Below are 23,759 nucleotides of genomic sequence, written 5' to 3'. Positions count from 1 at the left end.
TTCATCGGTGTGATGCCCACCCCATTACCTGGCCTCCACCCCACCCTACCATGCTCCCACCCCCGTCACCCGCTGGGGTATGTTCATAAGGGTACACTCGCTATGTCTTCCACAGTTTCTAATGCGAACCCCAGCCTGAGGTTGCAATCACAGCGTTCGTGAGGGAACGTCCCCATTTCCGCTCCCTCTCTCTCTCCCCCCCCCCCCCCTCCCAACTAACCTCAACTCTCCCCTCTGTGCATGTCAGCCCGGGGGTGCATCGTGATCACGCGGCAGACTGATACAGTTAGAGCAGTCTCGTCAATGATTCAACCGTGCATGCGTGCGCTTTCACGTGGATGTCGCGCGCACATGGGCCCACACGCATGAGTAATACGGGTTAGTGGCGTTTGGACGAAACACGGGGGCAATCACCCCATAATGAGGGGGGAGGGGGGTGCCATTTCCCTCTTTTCCCCCCTCCCTTCCTGTTCTGGTTTCTTCATGTCCTAGAGATTTGCTCTAACCAAACAATTTGGCTAGTTTTTTCAAAGCTATGTCCCCGGATTCATTTCAGTGGATTTTTCGATCTTCTGTTTATTTGATAGATTGTACGTGTCAATTAATCATTTTGTTTTGCAGAAAATATTTTGGTTATAGTTTTCTTCTTGGATTAGATGTCTTATATTGACGTCGTCGCCATGTCGGAGATCGCACAGTGCGTGGCCGTAGGACTTTGCTAAGAATAACCTCACAGTATATAAGCTGATGCGTGACCATTGTCCGCCATCATTGGACGTGTCCTCTCGACTTTGCACACTGAACGTGACCATTGATCGTCTTTATCGTTGTCTCAGATTCATAGGAAATGACTGGTGGACGACACGGCTGATTGTTGCTTTAGGACATGACCTTTGAACGCTGTCTTAGGACGTGGCCATTGATAACAGTTCACTATTGGAATGAGTAAATGTTGTTTGATAAGCAATGTTGCATCTGGACGATTATTTACAGAATGCCGTCATATAACTGGAGTATTGCTGAGTGCGGCGTTAAACAACAAACAGACAAACTAACAAACAGTTCGGAGCTGTTTTAGACAGCCCTGACTACCTGCATGGGATTCTGGCGACCTATTTTCCCCAGAATGCCAACCTTTGGATGACATTGTAGGACATGACCATTAACCCGATTATTGACAATAGGATATGACTACAGGACGTGACCCTTGACCCCGACTCTAGCATATGATTACTTGACGTGACGTCACCACGGGATTACTGGTCCATGGGACGTCGCAACACCACGTGACCATTAATCGTGGCTCCAGGACCTAACCACTGAAGACCGCCACCACAGGACAAGGCCACTGTAATTATTACGTCTCATTTCTAATTAAACACGTTGATATTAGTTTGTCTCTGGTTCTGCAAGTGAAACCTGGGCCCACTTGCACAAAGTGATTTTAGCGCTAAGATGATCGTAACTCCCATAATTTAACATAGACTTACAAAAGTCGTAGGGCAAAGATCGCGTGACACCAAAGTGCGCCCTGGTCGTTAGGCCTAGGCTTAGTCTAATATCAGTGACGTGCCAGTCAGGGCCCACTTGCACAAAGCGATCTTAGCGCTAAGACTATTGTAAGCCTATGTTAAAGTATGGGAGTTACGATCATCTTAGCGCTAAGATCGCTTTGTGCAAGTGGGCCCAGGTCTATCATTTAAGCCTGCACGTTCCTATTTCTTTACACTACAACCTTCGTTGCCCATCTCTGGAAGCCGACTTGCGGTTTTCTATTTTCTTCAAACACCAAACTGAATTCAGATCAATGTTCTCGGTTCGATTGGAAGGAGTATGTTTCAACCGTTAAATGTAAATTTAGATTCGTTTAGCCGTCTGCGTTATTTACATAAGCCTAGTCATATCAACATTATATACTCACCGCCAAAAGAAACGCAAACCACAGAAACATACGGATAAGTATGCACGTCAAGAAGAGACACTTAATGACAAAACTAACAATCAGTCAAGTGTTACAATAGCGTGTCTTTATTATTATCACGATATGCTGCACGTGATTTCCAAATGGTGCATCTCGAGTCATGGATCTATGACGTCATATGTGAAGCGTTCATGAGCATCGGTTCACACAACATACCAGTATGTTCGTATGTGCATCGAAGCAATCTAACATCTCTTGAATATGAGTAAATCTCCATGTATACAACCTTTCGCGTTTCTTTTGGCAGTGAGTATATATATACTTGTGCCATCGGGGAATTAACACACATTTGACGACCTGTACGTCATGTATCAGATATATCGGAGAGCAGCTGTGTGACGTTAAACAACAAACATGCTTCCCCTTTTTGCGATTTTTCAGTGATCCATTCATATAGCTTTCACTGCTATGTCCCCCTTTACGCCCTGTGGAATCTGTTTCTCCGGATAATCGAAACTGGGTTTTCTCTGGCGTTTACGTTCTATATTTAACTATATGATCAAATTAAGTATTGGTCCCCGTATGTACGACATACCAAGATGGTGGCTAGACGTCATTTTCATTATTATAGTGTTGACATATTTGATAACGGCAAACAATAACACATGTATCGAATGACTGAGATTTTCAGCTGAGGTTATAAGACTTATACACATATTGCACCTGCCTATCCTTAATGGCCATTATGTTTACAAATTTTTCACAGTTTATTCACCCCAGTCATTCCCCTTTAGTCTGAAACCAATTAATTAATGCCACAAGGCTTTCCTGTAATCAGGTATTATGGGTTATATTTCCTGGCCATAATATTACTTCCGGTCGTCGGTAGTTTCAGTTCAACTATTGAACCCTGCTTTTGATCAATAAAGACTGTTTATTTATTTATCTATTCAACTTTATCAAAATCATCAATAATACATGAATGAGTGTTAGCGGTTTTGTAAGATATTGTTCTTTTCGTGTAGTCTGTCGTGTTGTACCATTCGTCAGCCTCGCTAATGACGACTGGTCGTTGGACTGGTTTCAGCTCATTGTCACGAGCACGTATTTCATGTTTTTTTCTCGTAATCAAATAGACAAGTTTACTGCGAGCGTTCTTTCCTACGAGAATGAAATGCAATAACTTAATTTCACGCACATGCAAATGAAAAGATAATTGATAATCATTCGTTATGAATATTTCATTAAGATGAGACACGTCTTATAAAATTGAGCATATTTCTTAATGTGGAGCTCTCGGTGTTCATAATAACACGAATCCATTCTTCGAGTGAATGTCCCTTGCCTATGCAAACTCTTTGTTACCGGGTTAATTTCAGAAGAAACGCACAAGTGACTGTTAATATGAATTAATAGCATTCATTATAGTTCGTTATACACTTTGGCTTCATGGTGGCGTAGAGTAAATTAGAAATACATGTTTCTCTTTTTGTCGTTTGTACATCAGAAGAAGTCGTTGATACATTCGGCTATGTTCGAAGTAGAGAATTATAAATACATGTTTCTCTTTTTGTCGTTTGTACATCAGAAGAAGTCGTTGATACATTCGGCTATGTTCGAAGTAGATAATTATAAATACATGTTTCTCTTTTTGTCGTTTGTACATCAGAAGAAGTCGTTGATGCATTCGGCTATGTTCGAAGTAGAGAATTATAAATACATGCTCATTATTGTCAGGTCTGATTTAGCTCACCTTATCCCGGAGTAATTCCGATGAGTCACACGACTCAATTGGCTAACCCCTTGACCTGTCCTCTGCACGGACATAAAATGATGTCCGACTGCATCATCATCTGTCAACTGTGGCACACAACATTCCGAAATTTAAAGGCGAAAAGTTAAACTGCATATCATGTCCATATATACAAACATCACGATTCAATTTGAAAATTCTGATTTTCACACATTTCGATACAAAACGACAAGGTTTGGTAAGTGAATGCTTATGCGAACTGTTTTCGCAATAGAAACATTGTTATTTATTACATTACAATTTATTTCGTGGATGGAGTACTTAAAAGCTATGTAATGGTTTCAGAATCGTTGATGTTGACTTAGACAGTTATTGCTTTCAGTTGAGTTTTGTGGAAAATGTATAAATAACATACTGACAATTTTAGGATTTTTATCAACTTTAAATTTAAGAAATTAGAATGTTTAAAGAGTAGAGTTGCGTTTATTAATGTCCGTTTGCGTTATTATTCAGACACCCTCATAACGTTGATAAAAATACACTTACAACAAATAGACAACATGGTCGTTATTGTATACTTTAACAGGAGGGACTTGTGATTTCGGAAAAAAACCACTAATGTAATTGCAATTGAGAATTTATCAAAAGGAGAGTTACATCTGCCAAGGTCAGTGTGTACTATACATTACATAGATACCCTCTAAGACGGTGACATAAAAAAACAACTTTACAAAAAATATATCACATGTTCATTACTTATTTCACATTTTAAACCTGTTTACTGGAGAAAGTGAGAAGGGGTGGCGGTTATAATTAAAAACCTAACTGTAATCAACCACAGCTCGAGAGGAAGGCTTCAAAAACCTCTTTAACTTCATATACCACTTAAGAACCTCTTAACTTGTCAATTGTAACATTTTGCATGATATAACTATTGTTTATACTGTCAAGTTTCACATAGTAGTTTTAATTGGAGACTATTTACGATTCTTCCGCCTCATGAAGTGTGTAAATGGGATGTTTTTTAGAATGAGGAAACGCTTGGAAGTCGAACAAGTTTTCTGATATTCTTTCGCCCACTTTTTTTTATGCCAGCGGGTCTGGCGTAATTGATGCAAGTAAGATCGGACAAGCACGGAGGGAACCCAATCACGGCATTGTCTCTGCTTACACTAATCCTATTGGTCTCGTCAAACAAATCTGTAGCTACTCGAGCATTTAGGCCTCTTTCGACACACACAGATACATGAATATTGAAATATGGCGGACGCTTTGGGATTTACAGCGCCCCCTAGTGACAGAATTTAACGGTGGACAGTAAGGGGAGGTGACTGGCATGTCATCGTAGTGACCTCACGCTGCTGTTGGTGACTCACAGGCGACAAAATGGTGCTGGAATTATATTATGGTCATCAGGACGCGACGGGCCCGGTCATCACATTTGCCCTGGGGGTGGGAATTTGGAAATGAAGGGGGAGGGGATTGTTAAAGCGTGAAGGCGAAAATAGCTCTTTATTCTGAAGACCCAATGTAAAGAGAGTGAATTGGAATTCAATTCGAACACAAAATGTTCTCAAAGATGTGTTTTACTCTAAGAATAATAATAATACCTTCAAAGTTACCTTCCATGGATGCTCTTTGTCACAGGTGCCGTTTTCAATACATAAATAGACGAACGCTAGCTTTACATAGTTGTTCAGTAAATCATCCACGTAATAAATAGTAAGAGGGAATGTTGACGTAATATTGATTACTTTGACAATATATGAGCATTTTAGGATACGCGGTGTGTTCCTACAAAGAATACTTATTCTAACCTGATTATTTCAAGTTGTGAATAGTTCTAAACATTAGCCAACAACAGACGTAACCCATTGCAACCGTATGGGACAATTCCAACTATGTGCCATCGTATATTTTACATTTGAAACTTCCCATAGCATCACTGAGTATGCAAAGTTCAAGACAAAAGAAAGTATACAGCCATGTTTGGTGGTGGCTGAAAATGAAGCAAACAAGAAATGATTTTTTGATGGTGATGAATGTGATACCGTTACCAAAGTGGTTTTTTGGGCTGCAGTGTGTCAGCGACTTTTTTTCAGCCAAATAACGTTTTGATAACAGTAATCTTTTGGACAAATCCAATTTCTACGTGTACGCTTGCTTTTGCCGGCAGTTTATATGCCATCATATATTTTAAACTTGAACTTCGCATTTCATCACAGAGGATGTAGAATATGGTGAGGTCACTCGTTTCCGGAAAAAAAACCCATCGTCCCCAGGGGTCAGTTTGGGTTACCCCTGTCCACTCCAGGTGGGCGTGGTCAATTGAAACATGTCCATGTCATTGGCATTTTTAATTGGGCTTCAGATAGCAGTTAAGATGAAATGGCACATGCAGGCACACATCGGGGTATTGATTTTAACTCCAGGCTACCATCCCAGCTGATTATATCCGATTTGGTATTTATTCCGTTGTAACTTTCAATGACATCCATTCTAAACCTTCGGTGGAGAATGGTGATTAGATTTATTTAATATTTGATATACTTAGGTATCTATGAAAATGAAAATTTATTAAGGATTTGAATTGTACTTTCGGTTGCATCTACACAGTTGTACGAGTGAGTGAGTGAGGCGTGGGTGAGCTTTAAACATTATTCCAGTTATATCACAGTGTGTCAGCTTGTTCTGGGATGACAACCCAAAGTGATGTAGGTTTTCCACGTTTACGACTGGACTATATGTATGATCTACACAGTAACTAACTGGACAATGTCCAAAGGCTGCATCTCCGTTCCTGCTACACAGAAATCGACCAAATTAATTCGATACTACAAATTTGTGAAGTTAGAAACTGGGCACTATGTGGAACATAACACTTTACATCGCAATATATATGACAATGCTTCAGGGAAACGTGGGTATTAATCATACCAACAGTATAATGTCGAACTACACGTTCTGTAGCAATCGTAATTTGGTACTAATACCAAATGTCTCAGTTGATTTCTCAATATCTGATCACGTGATTGGTCAGTCTTGAAATGGATTAGATTATTCGATGAGTCAGGTCCAAGCGAAGAGTCACTGAATTAGAGCGAATGAAAGCATATAATGTCGTCTATTGGCAGAGGACTCATACCGTGTCATCACTAATATAAGTTGTCATCACCAGAATACTAAATATGCCATTGTTATGTTTGGATTTCCAAGATTAGAACTCTTTCACCGATTTTTTTTAAAACGTAGCGTAGGACAGCCCTCACTTAAGCGTGATTCACGTTTCCTGGTCATTTTAAAATTGAATTTCTGAGGGAGAAAAAACTCCGGAATATTTAGTTCATGATTCGCACTGCATTTCAATCTTTTCTTGGAAGTGTAGAGTGTATCGTAGAAATATTTTATTTTTACGTGGCCAACGGCTCATTATAATTTTGATAAAAATATGTTTCGTATTTTGAATATGATTGATAATGAAGTTGCGACCAGTCTAAATCTTTTGAAGTCGGATTTCACTGATGTTCCAGAATATTATTTTCGCTTTCAACAAAATTACACACGCTCCCTGGAGTCACGCTGACACAAAGACACATTTTCTTGTCAGGAATGATACTTGTTGCCAATTCTGTGAATCTCTTTGTTCACATACGGTCACCATGACGCACAGCTGAAAAAGGGATGGTCATCTGGTTATTTGGAACATGAGGTCAAAATGTTTGGGCTTTAATAGTTCTCTTTTACCTGTGCAAATGTTAATCTTGTATTTCTTAGTAACGATCCAAATCGTTGTCATAGTTCATAACAATACGTTTAAAAGTTTCTTGTTTTGGTCGAATTCGTGTTTTGATATTTCAGGGTTGGGGTGCTGGGTGATATTTCAGGGTTGGGGTGGTGGGTGGGTATCTGTGCTGGGGAGGATGGGCGTGGGGATGCTTTGTGTATTGTATCTCACCAGTTTCAACCGAATACCAACTGAATACCCCCATGTTCCCTTCTTAACATGAAATAACTTCTTAAGTTATATTTAGATATTTCACATTCAGATTCAGTGAAACATCTTTATAATTTTTCTGATTTCCTCAATATTATTGACTATATATGTCTTATTTGTCACCACTAGAATACCTGTTCCAAGAATTAATGATTTAAACAAGTGTAAGTGATTCATCATGTAATACTATCTTCATTGCTCAAACTCAATTATTCCGATTCCTCGAAATTATAGCTGTCATCGATTCAATCACTAGAATACTAGCTCCAAGAATTAAAGTTTCGTTGAATCAAGTTTAAGTGGTTCATTGATTTGATTCTACAATGTAACCACATTACATTCATTGGACCCCTTCAAAAACCGATTTTCCTGGGACTTAGTCAGTGGTACGAGTGGCACTGTGCTGGTATTCCAAGTGCGATCGACCATGGGCCGAGTCAGCTGGCCAGCGTTGTACATTTCTGTCAATCGTTACATAGCTGTCAATATTTGACAAGTGATTAGCGCGTTGTTCCCGTGTCATGGCGTCAAGGGCTCAAGCTGAACAACGTCCTCATGTGGTAATCGCGTTATCTCATCCTAACAACACATTGTGTTGGAGGTATGGGAAGATTAGTTTGTGGTCAAGCTCATAAGCTTTTCCTTATATACTCAGCACTTGAAGAAACTTTACATAAGTCTGTATTATGTTCTAAGTCTGTGGGTCTAACTAATTTGTGGTATAGGACTTAATAGTATCGAGACATGGCGCCATGTCGACACGTGTGGACACGTATAAGGTAGCTTTTTCAAAACACGCATATCCACAAGGAAGAGAATATATGGATGTCAACTTCTTTATTATGATATTGTTTATCATAATAAAGAAGTTGACATCCATATATTCTCTTCCTTATGTGTATCACTTCTGATGCTTGTGGTAAAGCGTCCGCCCTGTCTGGCGCTCGGCATTAAGGGGCTAAAACAAGGACTGGTCGGCTCGGACTCAGTATACTGTGTCTGAGTGGGGTATTCATGTTAAACTGCGGCGTGGTATCTCAGTGAGCTAGCACTATAAATGGGCATCAGTCCGGACTAGTACAAGCAGCCACACACACACACACACACACACACACACACATGCACCTCGCTATATAAGTGCAATAATTTTGGATGCGACGTTAAACCCAATTTCACCTCACTTCACCATTTTGGGGAAACCATATTCACCAAACACACACCTCAATGTGGCAATGTGAACACGTTCTGTTACACCGCAATCATCAATATTATAGTTATACCACAAGCGTATGTCAACAAGCGGGGCTGTGGCTTAGTCTTATGGTTAAAGGTTCGTCACCCCGAAGACCCGAGTTTGATTCCCCACATGGGTACAGTGCGTGGAACATATTGCTGGAATATTGCTAAAAACGGCTTAAAATCATACTCGCTCACTGTAAACAAGCGACTCTTAGTAAATCGGTGGTTTATACTACGAGCAAATCTCAAAGCCATTGGGTAGGACGATCCAATCCCCACGTTAGTCGTCTCTTACGAGGCGTTTGAGATTCAATGGGTCCTTGCGGACTTAGACCAAACACCTCCTACGCTTGTTTGTTTGTTGTTTAACGCCGCACTCAGCACCACCCCAGCTAAATGACGGCGGTCTTATAAATAGTCGAATCTGGACCAGACAATCCAGTGTTTAGCATCATGAGCATCGATCCGCGCAATTGGGATACAGCAACCCATGCTTGCCGTAAAAGGCGACTATGCTTGTCGTAAAAGGCGACTAACGGGTCGGGTGGTCAGGCTCGCTGACTTGGTTGATGCATGCCATCGATCTCAATTGCATGGATCGATGTTCATGATGTAAATCACTGGATTATTTACAGACCGCCGTCATATAGCTGGAATATTGCTGAGTGCGGCGTAAAACAACAAACCAACCTACCAACCCACCTTTAACACAAACTTTCTAAGTTCTCGAAACAGCTGTAGTGAGTCCCATCTGTTTGCCATGCCGTAAATACGTTTAAAATAGATTATATAAATGTATTTCAGAAATTCCCATAAATATTGAAAAGCGTAAACAGAAATACACGTATATTGTTCAGATATACGATTTGTTTATCTCCTATCAGTTTTATGTATGTTTATTTCTGTAAAGTCAAGCACGAACACATTGCCTACACATGGGCATTCTTATCAGAATGAGGTCATACTGGTTACGTCACGAGAACAGACCTGATTTCTCCAAATATCGCACCTGCCCAACACGGGAGCGATTCGCTAGCACAGTAGCCAGTAGGAAGATTACGACCCAACAGTGTTTTGATGAGGGTATGTAATCGATGTAAACAAGCCGAGTACATCAATCGTTCATCTATCTCTGCTTATCAGCACTAATTGGAATTATACAGCTGGTTGTTGTGGTGTATGGGTAATGATTAGGAAGGCGAGACGAGCAGATGAGACCCGTTATGCAATGTTGTCACGGTGTTGTTTGTTTATTGTTATAACGGTGTTTGGTTACTGCTCATTGTTGTTTCTGGTCCAGGGCCCCGTTCCACAAAGCGATCTTAGCGCTAAGACTGTCGTAAGTCAGTGTTAAAGAATGGGAGTTACGATCGACTTAGCGCTAAGATCGCTTTGTGGAACGGGGCCCTGTACTAAATGTTGAAATAACGGTTGTCACTCATGGTGCGAATGCGCAACACGTTGGGAAGATCACATTAAGAAAGGGATATCGGGAATATCGGATCGAGATAATATTTTGGTATTGGGATTTTATCACTGTTTCATCATTCAAGGGGAACATATTTCGGTCGCTACTAAATGTTGAATATCGGTTGTCATTCATGGTGTAAATGAACAACGCGTTGTCAAGATCACATTTAAAAAGGAATATTGTAATTGTTTTGTCAGATCGATAGAATATATTTGTATTGAGATTATATTTCACTTTCAACTTTATGTTCGTAAGAGAGATATGTTGTGAGGTGTGTTTTTAAAAAAAAAAAATTGTAATTATGTAATGTTAATAATTATTTTACTTGTTATCACTAAAATCACATTGCAATCGGTGTCTTCCTCTTTTTCAAGCAAGAGAATGACGTCTCTCAATATATACTGCCGGGAAAAAGAAAATATGCACTTGAAAATTGGATTTAACCAAAAATTACAAACGTTAGCAAAACGTTACCAGGTTGTAAACAGTCGCCGAAACACTGCAAACTTAAGGTCCAAAACACACTATGATACCCGTATGAATTACATCACCATCGAATTGCCATTTCTTGTTTGTTTATTTTAGACAAAATCAACTTAAGTGTTAATTTTCTTTTGCCCTGCAGTTTATAAAGTACTTTATGATAGGACATACGTATGCGCAACTTATATTAACTTACATATTCGGTTTAGATTTGTTATGAATAGTTCATCAAATCTATTTTGCTATTAAACATATGCAAATGTTATTTGAAATGATGAAGAGTTAAAGGTGTCTGTGTCTGATGTCCATTTCAGCATTGGGATGCAGACACATTTTGTAACCATTGTAACCAGGGATATCATAAACCGTTATATTGATACACACATAACATTGGAGTTAGCAGACAAAGTGGTGTTTTAGAGACTTGAATCGAACTTGGTTGGACTGCCAATTTTTCCGAGTGTAGTACCCCTTTAACAAACTTGAATAACAGTTCCCGTATTGATGTGAGGTCGAATTGGTATCAGGACCCCTATTTTGTTTGTTTGATTGGTATTTAACGCCGCCCTCAGAACTATTCCAGCTAGACGACGTCGATCTGTAAATAATCGAGTATGGGTCAGACAATCCAGTGAATGACATCATGAGCATCGACCCACGCAATTGGGATACGATGACATGCATGAATCAAGTCAGCGAGCCTGACCACCCGATCCTGCTATTCGCCTTTTACGAGGAGCATGGGTTGCTGAGGACAAATTTTAACCCGGTTCTTCACGGGTCTATCAACACCCCTATAAACCTACCCGGACGCTACCCACTCCCCAGCCCCACCACCATGCCTGTCCCTGTTCGACCTACATCGCAGGGTCAGCTATAGCCTTCTTCCAAGGCTGTACGGGGGCACGGGTGGCCCAGTCGTCTAAGGCGCCGCGATTCGCTTTGCAAAGTTGCGTCATATGGGCACGCCAGAAACCTATGATTGTGAGTTCGAATCCCGGTTCGCCCCGATTACGTTTCTAGGTTTGTCAGCACCGTACCCGTGCTCGTGGGTTTCACCGAAGTGGTAAACGTCTGAGACCTGCATCACTTCGAGCTTTCCTCCCACATTAAGCTGACACGCCGCGATATAACTATAATACTGTTAAAAGCGGCGTTAAACCCAACTCACTCACTCACTCCAAGGCTGTACTGCATGATACGTCCATGGGTCTATGTATAGTAATTCTATCCTTATAATAGGCAAGTCTAGATGAGCGAACGGTACAGGAACTTGTCTCTTTCAGGAACAACTTGTTCTTATTATTAATATAATCTGGAAATTATGATATAAACTAATACTTTTTGACTTGGAGACTTGTGAAAGTGGAGGTCAGCTGATGCTGCGCTTCCTCTTATATGAGCAATACCTGTGAAGATGAGTTGATGGCGATGAGATGAAGTTACGAATCCGGTATCGATCGGCGCTACTACATGGGAGCTACATACGTGGCGTGAAACATGAGCTTTGCGTGAAGGCGGCGTAATTGGATGGCCTCCGTGTAGATATGAATTGGATATGTTTTTGCTAGTATAGTTAATATGGACATATTGTTGGATATTTGATCAGAATGTGTTCTTTACTTATTTGTGGCTATTGTTCGGAATATGCCTTTCGTTCACTGTATAGATTCTTACATCAACCTCAAGATCGCCGACTTTCCTATGTCGGGGTATGACTGTGAAACTTATGTGTTGTTCTGTACATATTGTAACAAATTTTATACCCTCTCGTCTCATCCTTCTCTCTTGTTCATCCTTCAACCACCTTTCCTTCTTCGCTCAATTCCTCTTTTATTCACCCTTTTCAATTTCATCCTTCTCTCTCCTCTTCATCCCTTCATCCTTCGTTCTTTTTGTTCTTCCCTTCCATCTTTAGTACTGTTTCATTTCCCATTCACCCACTCTTCATCTCTTCCTCCTTCGCTCTCTCCCTTCATAATTTTCACTTTCATTTCCTCTTTTTACTGTTTATATCCTACCCTCGCCATTCAGTACAATCCATCCTCGCTTCCCCTTCATCATTTACTCTTATTAATGTGCAATGTATCTCTCCACCCCCCAACCGCCACACACACACACACACACACACACACACACACACACACACACACACATTTCCACCACTCCCAAGACAATCCTTCCCACCTACCCACCTACCACCTACCATCATCACCCCTTCCTTCTCCCTCGACCCAACATCCCCCATCCCATTCCAACCCATCCAGGTGCACTGCCTCCCACAGTGTCCCCGGTCACTCCGGCCATGTCCATCATTACATAACACCGTTATCACTTTGACCAAGCTGTCAACTGTCCACTGTCTGCTAGTAGCAAGAACAACCCCAGATAAGATTCACCTGTATAGGACCAAGGACATAGTTTCGCTTCAGTCTGCAAAGCCGTTCAAACAGTCGCCACCGAATTAACAGACTGTATGTACTTTTAGCACAGCTTACAAGGGGACGCGGATCGACAAAGTTGTCAGAATCGGTATGACATTCCCGAAGATAATTCCAGGATACGTGATATTGGGCTGATATTAGTTTCATTACCGCCTATTGCTATGACTGGTGAGTAGACTTTGACTGTGTACGCCGCGACTGTCTCGTTCTGTCTATTTAATATCTCGTTGAACAAACGCCATTTTATTTCCGATTATTGACAATAAAAATATTGCAGTAATTTAGAATCAGTCTTATTTCCAAAACGGTTTTATGGTTGAGGGAATACGTGCCTGTTTAAATTTGATATTGGCACCATTGAAAACAGTGTAAATGGTTTGATGTACAACCTGTTAGTTTTAGACTATAGAAGGGAATAGAATGTGTTTATACTTCATCGATACTGTATTTTCTTTAAACGTTATAGGTATTTTATAAAGCACATATAAGTGGACATTTTAAAGATTTATCAACCATTTTTGTTTTTTAATGTAAGACGTGTTCAACGTGTTTGTAACAATATCAATAATTTTAATGGGCCAATAGCACGTTCTTATCACGTGGCTCTAGATTTATGTCAATACATGATATCCAATCTGCATTTATAGGCATTTTTATGAAACACTAATATGAAAAACGTCACGCATTTTTGACATGCTAATCCGACAGGGCACCCCGCCAGTACAAGTTCCCCTGTTAGTTTATTAACTTTAGGCGTAAGTGAAATAATATTTTGACATAATGTTCAAACATATTACAAGGTATTAGATTCCTCCTCGAACCGTAAAGTGCTATCTCCCAAAGCAGATGGGCCCTCTCAAGTCAAAATGCCATATTTACAAGTCAAACATGCTATGAAAATGTGTGAATATTAGTGCACGTGTTCAATGTCTGTGTTCTTGGAGATGGTTTTTAAACAAGGCATCTAATTATGTTTCTGGCTGACACGTTTCGTATTTACGTGTCCGGGATTGTAAATATAATCACTGGTGTGACACGACGTGGGATTGGATTATGACACTCCGGTCGTCATTATTGTTAATCTTTGACACGATTTCCCCTGTTAGAGCTCGCAGGGATAAACATTTCAGGTATGTTTGTCGTGTAGTGATGTGCGAAGTATAGAGAGACGATGATAGTACAAGATTTAGGATGTATGATGTGATCGAATATGAAGCTATGACTTTATTTACTTTCATGAAAAGTTGAAAAATGTTGGATAAGTTATATGTTAGTTTGTTTAGTTTAACATTTAAAACGATTATACTCGGTTAATTAAGAAACATATTGCATTGTTGTATCACCATCATCATCATCATCAGTAGTATGTGTAACATTAACTAATAATAATCAATGTTGACAATTTTCATATGGATTGTATGAAAATAATATATATATATATATATATATATATATATATATATATATATATATATATATATTATTTTCATAATATAATATATAAGATAATATAATATTTATTGCAATACATTCTGTAGAAGAACAGATGCATTGTACAACACGGATACTTTTTACATTTACACAAACTCATCAAATATACGTTCATTAATGACTAGGATATTTATTGAAATTATTGATATGATGTGTCATGATTTATTGGTCATTATTGGAGAAGATATAGTGGAAACGGTCATTTTCATCTAATAACTTCGTTAGCTCATTTATTATATAGTATCATTCGTTCTTGGCTATGTTTTATACAGCGTATTGGCCAGTGCTTTTCATCATATACAAGTGCATTTTTGAGTCCTTGATGGATTGATGTGGGCGATTTTGTGCGTCAACCAAGCGCTATTTTAAATTTTCGACCACGAAGTATTAACTTAGAGAAATGCATCGGTAATTTCTTACATTGGTTCTATGGTTCCAACTTGATATCAAGTATTAGTTTATTTCCTATCCTGGTATATCCTACATCTGCATCTGTATTCCTGTATGATTAATAAATTTATATTAAAGTATTTTTAGAATTAAACACTTTTTTAAATGTTTTTAAATATCATTTTTCTATAAACGAGACAACAAACCTATATTTTGGCTGCATTACAAAGATACTTATTTCTGTAAGAACCCGCTCACCGTGATGGTTCGGCGATAAGAAAGTTTGTAAATAAGGTCAAAATTTCGGCCCAGGTGCCGACGCCTAATGAATAGGGCATTTGGCGCCTGCTAGGGGTCGCTGACTTATTGAGGCCTCTGTCAACATGGTCGGCCTAAATGATTATCTAACGAGCATGTGTTTGATCAACTACTATTATTACATCACTAATAAGGGCTGTAACATTGTCGGGAAGTAACTATTTAATCTCCAGGGGTCAAGAGGGCATTACGCATGCGCTGTGGGGAGTCAACAGGAACTCCGTGTAGCGACATGGGCGTGTGCCGAGTTTTGAGAGGCGATTATGTGTTGTTACAAAGTAAATATTTGGATCAAGGTCACATTAAGATGTATTGTTTGGGCTTGTTTACTCTTATAGCAAGCTGGGTTTTGGATTTTTTGAAAATAAAATCCTTAAATTAGAAGTGATACAATTTTGGCGCCATTGATTTGTCTGACATCGCAATTGTTTGTTTAAAAGGTTATTAGACATAAAGGTCAATTTACAAATGCTGCCATACTTATGTTTTTCAAATCGGGTTTTGGAGGATTTTTGTATTTTCAATGTGTTTTTTTGTAAAGTTGGAACAGGTCATACGCAATGTCGAAACATACTTTGGAAAATATATACCAATTTGGGCGGTCTGCACAATGGATTCCAATCATGCAGATTTTAAAAAGTTCAACAAACATACTTTTTAAAAATATAGGATTCCAAACTTGTGATGCCTTCAGGATTGAGTTGACATTTATATAAAAAGTCTGGAACAGTTCTTACAAAAGGTTACGAAATGGTAGTTATTATACTTTCTCATAATCGGGCGAGAAAATTTTGAAACATTTGGATATTTAGAGAAACCTTAAGTGTTGTTTATTTGGTTACGAGTTGTAAATCAGAGAAACATTAGTTGTTTTGGGAACTTTTAAGTGTTTCTAGCCCTCCGTTTATCAGCGGGAACTTATCGTATGGTCACATGATCATGTCCATTAGTCTTTATCCAATCAAAATCTCATAACGCTGTAGGGAGCTTTGCGATAGCGGAGTAACAAAATGGAAGTAACGAGACCGCTGTGCGAGACCGATTAGAATCGGGGGAAAAGTTTCAAAATTTCTGATACTGTAAACCCCCTCCCAGCTTGCGTTTTGAGTGTAGAGGATGTGGGTTTATATCTACTCAAAATGTTTTGGGTTAGGGCAGGTTCACACGTGACAACATATTGGACCCCCTGCATATGTAATTAGCAAAATTTGACGAATATTTATCAGAGATGCGAAGTTGTCAAAACAACTCTTGGTCGCTCAGCATGTAATCCCCGTGGAAACTATTCTCACCTCCCCCAAACTCATTTTGTCAGCGTGTTTAAGTCGTTACACGGCCATCAAAGAAAGTTGTGAAATTTTGACTACAGTTCGCAGGCATCCCAGCGTGGTTGACAGTAAATGTGCGATCTAATTAGCCCTTTCTGATACGAACAAGGATGTGATAATGAGCATGGTCTGGTGTAGATCGTTCAAGACTTATGTGTGAAATATCTTCCTTCCCATTGTGTTTCATGTCAAGCCAACACAATGGAAGTCTAATTCGGAGGTCTTACATCATAGGATTATCTTCCCGTTATCCAAGCTAATGCTTAGAAGAGATTAAGTCAAAATATGGACTTGACTAGTTATTCAACTTAAATGATAACACGAACATTTCAATCATGACAAAGCAATCCGATTTCGTTTCAGCTACCCAATTCATATTTTGTGATGGGTTGACGTGAATTTATATCATGGAGGGCCGTTTCTTTGTGTTTTGACAATGATAAGTCGTTGGGGTTGCTGACACGCACATTGTTAATCTGTTTTGGTATAAATCCACCGATCTCTCAACAGGCACTTAGAACCGAGTCGTTACATGTAAGTTATTCAAGTTCATGATTTCCCCAAATACATCAATTTTTTTTTACAAATGTAATTTTACAATTTTGTAACATTTTAGAAAGTAATCCCACCATTTGTTGCATGTTTTTTCATAATTAACCACAGCGTGTTATTTCATATCAGTATACATAGTAACAATGTTTGAAGTAGATCTCTTAACACTATATTTTATTCATATTTGAATTATAGTGATTATTAATTACATGAAGACAATGAGTATTATATTCACCTACGTTGTTTATAAGGACTATTTATTTCGATGGTATAACGAATAAATACGTTTTGTGAAAACAAATTATTCCTGTTTATACATATCAAATTGGAAATGATTAAAGCACTTTCTATATTGGGAATATTTTGATATACGTTGGGCGCAAAAGCGACGCATTTCAACATTAATGATTGGCCCTAATGAACCAACTCATCCTTGTTGAGCACGGGTATTTGTTGGGAGGCTCAATATAACCCCAGGACATCAGGTGTATATGTAGTTAAAGTTACTCCATGAATCAAACCGAGCAAAGCAAACAGACCAAGCTAACGGACCCCTTGTGCTATTAGTCACCCGATCCAAATTAAACCCATGAATGGTTCAGAGCACAGGAAATGTAACACCACCACGCACTCTCGGTAAATAAAATCAAATAATGTAATTAAAAGTTATGAATTTTAACATTACAGATCTAAAACACACTTCGTTATGCGATACTAAAATCAGCTACTTTCAAAACCAGCTTTTCAAACGGTTTCCTTTATAAGACCATATTGGACTCTATGTATACCCGCCGACCTCGAGGAAATTGTCAAAATGATCACGTACAGCCTCAATTAATACATTGACATAAATGTCTCCCTAATTTGACAACTGGTAGCTTTGCAGTTAACAGGTAACGGAGTTTGAGGATGACTTTTCATCTGTTTTGAGTCCCATATCACATCACAGAGTCATAGACCGGGACATGATCTCTGTATGTGTGCCCCGTTCGGTTTGGTCCTTAGGTCGAGAAAAGCTAAATAAAACCTTCTTCGGTTAGAATATTTTGTTTTCTACCCTAACTAAACACGCATGAAGTCGGACTCGGAGGACGGTGTGGCTTCAACAAAAGGGGTGCATGATCAACACATAGGGAATGCGTTCGCTTTACCCCGATCGTCGTTGGGCAAAATTTGTGCGGACCTGTAGTGTGTGTGTGTATTCCAAGGCGATGTTGCCCATTGAAAGTGTTGTAAACCTCTTTCAACGGGCCCTCTTTCCACAAATATCATGGTGACTTTGTCAGATAATTCTTTCATCGACATGGCAAGCTATCGACAAAAGGGTACGTTCCGTCGCGTACCGATTAGTCGCTTTAACCGTGTCCCATTCTACCCGTAACAGCGTGCTACCATGTAGAATAAAAAGTCTTCTTTATGGAGTCGTCCACAATAGAAATCTTTAGCGGGGAACACATGTATGAATAGTGTCGACTATAGAACCACACAAGGCCATTCACCGTTCCTTTATTCGACTAAACCATTATTTGAGCAAGCCAGTCGCCCAACACGAAAATGTCTATTAATGAACTCCCCTGCGTTGACGAAGCGGTCGTGTTGTAACTCACATCTAGTGTCACTTTTATACTACTTATTCGTGGCTCTGTACACAAACAGAGTCCCGGCCGAGACTTCACAATTCTCACATAGTCGTATCTTTATTTTCAGAGCCCGCTCAGAGAAGCGCCACAACTCCGCTGTAACCAGACCCCGCCTTCGCCCCGCCCCACCAATTTGCTCAAGCCTGCGCGGAATCTGATTGGATTACGCTCGCGTGACTGACAGGTGACGTCATTTGTCAGAGTGTCTAATGAGCTGTGAAAGTGGCAGTCGAGGGCGAGAGCCATGACGACTGATAGATGCTAGTTCGGAGGTAAAATTTGGATGTGCCCAAACATCAAGGCAGTCCTCTGCTCTCCCACGGTGGGATATCGTCTTGTGGAATACTTTTCACCTGTTTATAGGGATTCGCCGACTCGTCTACCTGGAAGCACACTGCGTGTCAAAGGCATGCTCAGTGTTCTATAAGAATAAGAAGATTTGGACTTTAGTTCTACAGTTCTAACTGACCGGAGTTAATCACAACAGGACAGCCGATATGCATTCACTGGAATAATTCTCTAACATGAACAGAGTGCGTTTGTTTTTGTGGCAGCAGACGACGAAATATGTGTTAGCCTGAAGAAGCATTACTTATTCCAAGTGAGAGAATAGCCAAGTTATAGCTCAGTATGGGCAATAGCGGAGGTCCCCCTTTCCTCTTGATCGTCATCACGGGACTTCTCCCCCTCCTCCTGTCCCTCCCGTGTGCCCGGGGGACAGAGCAACCCAGGAAATGCCAGGAAATCACAATACCCATGTGTAAGAGTATAGGGTACAATAATACCTACATGCCTAACCAATTCAACCATGAGACCCAAGAGGAGGCAGGACTTGAGGTTCACCAATTTTGGCCTCTTGTTGAAATTCAGTGTTCAGCAGACTTGAAGTTTTTCCTGTGTTCAATGTACGCGCCGATCTGTATGACGAATTACAAGAAACATCTCCCTGCCTGTCGATCGGTCTGTGAGAGAGCCAAGAAAGGATGTGCTCCTCTCATGAGACAATATGGATTTGCTTGGCCTGAAAGAATGAATTGTGAAAATCTACCTGAATACGGCGACAAGGACCATTTATGCATGGATGTAAACACGACCGACACTCAAACCCAAGCCCCACCTAGAGAGGGTGGCTCGACGGGTAAACCCACCGACGGCGGCGGCGGCGGTTCCCTGTTCAACCCCAGCGTTCCCGGAGATGCGGGGGTCCAGCCCATCCCAGGGGCCCCAACCAGGTCCACAGAGAGGGACTGCACTTGTGGATGTCGCGAACCCCTTGTGAAAATCATCGAAGATTCAAACGGTTATTACAATCGCATATCTACAGGCGGGATTCCCAACTGTGCCGTAAACTGTTACAGCCCATACTTCACCCAAGACGAAAGAACTTTTGCGACATTCTGGATCGGTTTGTGGTCAATTCTTTGCTGCATATCCACTTCGATGACAGTGAGTACCTTTTTCATAGACATGCAAAGGTTCAAATACCCAGAGCGGCCCATCATCTTCCTCAGTGCGTGCTATTTCATGGTAAGTGTAGGATACATCATCCGCCTCATCGTCGGCCACGAACAGGTGGCCTGTGACAATGATATGATCCGCTACGAGACCACAGGACCCGCAGTGTGCACAGTCGTGTTCTTACTTATTTACTTTTTCGGCATGGCTTCATCAATTTGGTGGGTCATATTGTCTTTCACGTGGTTTCTGGCAGCCGGCCTCAAATGGGGACAAGAAGCGATTGCTAGTTACTCACAATATTTCCATCTCGCCGCTTGGCTCATCCCGTCTGTGAAAAGCATTGCCGTTTTGGCCATGTCCTCAGTGGATGGGGACCCTATTGCCGGGATATGCTACGTTGGGGGACAAAATATCGAGAATCTCAGAGGATTTGTGTTAGCTCCACTATTCGTATACCTTATTATCGGGACGTCCTTCCTTCTCGCCGGATTCGTTTCGTTGTTTAGGATCAGAAACGTTATTAAACAACAAGGCAGGGGGAAGACTGACAAACTAGAACGTCTGATGATTCGAATCGGAGTGTTCTCTGTGTTATACACTGTGCCGGCCACCATTGTGATCGCATGTTACTTTTACGAACAGCATTTGCGTCAGGCTTGGGAGCGGACGTGGGCCTGTCCCTCCTGCGGCAACGAGTCCCCTGGGTCGAGGCCGGACTATAGTGTGTTTATGTTGAAATATTTTATGTGTCTTGTTGTCGGAATCACATCCGGATTCTGGATTTGGACTGGAAAAACCGTGGACTCTTGGAGAAATTTATTCCACGGGAAACTGTGCCACAAACATTCTTATAGTCATCCAAGTAGAATGATGACAAAATATACAAACCCGTCCTATCAGGGTGCAAAACCCCAGCCACTTAGTCACGTGTGACTTGGGGAGACTTGAAGCATACTGAGATTAGAAACACGGACTTCCGGGACACGATAATGACCGTTGATGGAGAAGCTGTGTATTACGTGAAATGCTCAGAATACTAAAAGAAACGACTCGGGAAATCAAGAAAACTAGAGCTAATTCTGAGCTATTTATTTTCTAAAATACTCAGAAATTGTATTTTACGTATGTTGTGAGAATATTTTGTTTATTTATTACTGGATAACTTTATAATGTTCATTTAGTACTTGTATGTGGAACTGTTATGAAACTAATATTTATACTAAAGGATATTTTGAAGATTTGTTTTGAAATTCTCACTAAAACTATGAGAAGTCTGTATCTTCTCAAACCTATGATATTTTATGGTCAATGCAGAAGCGTCGATTCTGTCCAACATCTAGGTTTCTTGTTTCCAACCGAGACTGTTTCCCTGAAGACAACTGTTCATTACGAGGAAATATGGACCTCAGAGACCTTTCAGTGTTTGTGTTTATGTTTAAGGTGCATTGTACATATAGATATTGTGAATTGGGCGTAAGCCAGCTGGCATATGCGATGCTCTGGGGATGCTTTCAACGTCAATGCGTCCAATTTGTGCAGCGTTCAATTGTGACAATTGTGTAATGGACGTTTTAAAGGCAATATACAAAATGAAATGTAATTTTTGTACATATTTTTCCACAACGAGAATAAGTAAGAGTGCAAATGGATCCCGCAACAACGAGAATATTTGCCAGCAGTGCTACCAAAAGTGGAACTGAATTGATCCGAACTATGTTTGATCAAGGGTGTTTTTGTTTGATCTGGCAAAGCGTTGGAGGAACGGCGGGCCGCCATTCCTTCGAAAAAAAGATTCTATAATCCTCGTGGAACTTCCGCATACGGGTTCTAGCTGCTGTTTGTACGATATGATGTACTAGTAATTGCAATTTGTAGAAAAGACAGCCCTACATACATGTTAAAATGTCTCTCGTTCTTCTTTATGCTTTGCTTAGCCCGGGGGGACAACCCACAGTAGCTGGGTCCTTTCACAAGGGGACAATGCCCCGTGTAAAAAAATCGAACTCCTCACAGTGTTCCTTGCCTCGTCTGAACCCGTATAAAAGAGGGACCAAGTTATTAGGTCAAATCGCAGGCAAAACACGACCGGAGAAAATTGAGAGTGAAACAAATTTGATTACACCTAAAATTACTCCTCGTTGTTTTTCGAAATGTCCATTGTGGAAAGACCGTTATGTTTCTTTGGCGTCTTCTGGGAGGCATAATCGCCTTGAAAAGGTGAATGTCCCAGCTACCAAGTGACACAAGAAAAACAAAATTTAATGAATAGTTACAAAATTTGTTGTTAGACACATCACGTTTTAGACTCGTTTACAAAACCGGCGTCACTCTCAATTCACCCGAGCTCGAAGCACTGTCAAAGTTCATGGTACAACATCTGGACGCGTTTCGGGGAAAAACACATGAGAAAATTCCAAAAGTTGTATTCCAATGTCTCCAACGGATAAAGATTGAATTAATTCAATCGCTGCAAATCGCCACGTCTGACGTGGGATTCAATTACTTTTCACAAATCTCGAAGAATAATACAAGGCGAGCTTTAGTATTTATTCACTTTCAAAAAAAACCTTACATCTGCTCCAGGAGGCATTATATTCCGATATCTCTGTGATACGGTTTTAATGGATAATGGCCCGAGTTTTGGTCCAATAAGATTCTAAGATTTCCGGAATGTTATCATTTAGACCATTTAAACAGATTTATGTTAAAAAACATGTGTTAAGAGCGTTTCCTGTGATACAACATTTGAAATAGTCTCATGTGTTTCCCCAAACTTTGATTATAAAGGAGCGTGTCTCAGGACGGCTTCGTTGTTCCTGGCGTTCAAGGGAAATGAGGCGGAAATATTTCTCATTGTGTTTAATATTTGCTAAAGGTTTAATATTTAATACTGAATTGTGTTTACATAGGAACTGTGTTGGGACGGCGAACACTCGAGAGAACTCGAGACTGAATTCGTTTTTAAATGTTGATAATAAATTTCTCAATGTCTATTGACTAATTACAAAATTCTTGAAAATATACTAATATGGCATGGACAGAATTATTAACACGTTTGTTTGAAACATCTGGTTATTTTTTGAAAGAGTGACATTTAAAGTAAAATTAGTATATAGTTATAAAATCAATTTAGTCACATTTTAATTCGGGGATATCAAGTTGTTATTTGTGCTGATTCAGGTGTTAGAATAGTATTCTCTCCTTGAAACGAACTTAATTATGAACTCTTTCATTCAAACCGTTAAATCCCTTTTGAAGATTTGAAGCTTTGTCGAAA

The 23,759-nt window shown here is 40.1% G+C and overlaps 1 protein-coding gene across 7 annotated transcripts in view; it reads left to right on the top strand.

Moving 5' to 3' along the window:
* LOC139465684 (frizzled-5-like) overlaps positions 1-23,466 on the top strand; it is a 202,529-nt gene extending 179,063 nt beyond the window's left edge. For all 7 annotated transcript variants that reach the window (XM_071247461.1, XM_071247460.1, XM_071247462.1 and 4 more), the window contains one exon: positions 19,092-23,466. In XM_071247461.1, coding sequence (XP_071103562.1) covers positions 19,655-21,415 — 1,761 coding nt within the window. In that variant the 5' untranslated portion in view covers positions 19,092-19,654 and the 3' untranslated portion in view covers positions 21,416-23,466. The remainder of the gene's footprint in view (positions 1-19,091) is intronic.
* Positions 23,467-23,759: the final 293 nt, after the last annotated feature.

This window comes from Haliotis cracherodii, unplaced genomic scaffold (genome assembly GCF_022045235.1).
Source record: "Haliotis cracherodii isolate W230 unplaced genomic scaffold, xgHalCrac1.p SCAF_18, whole genome shotgun sequence".
Lineage (NCBI taxonomy): Eukaryota > Metazoa > Mollusca > Gastropoda > Lepetellida > Haliotidae > Haliotis > Haliotis cracherodii.
This window is presented reverse-complemented; position numbering and strand designations above follow the sequence as displayed.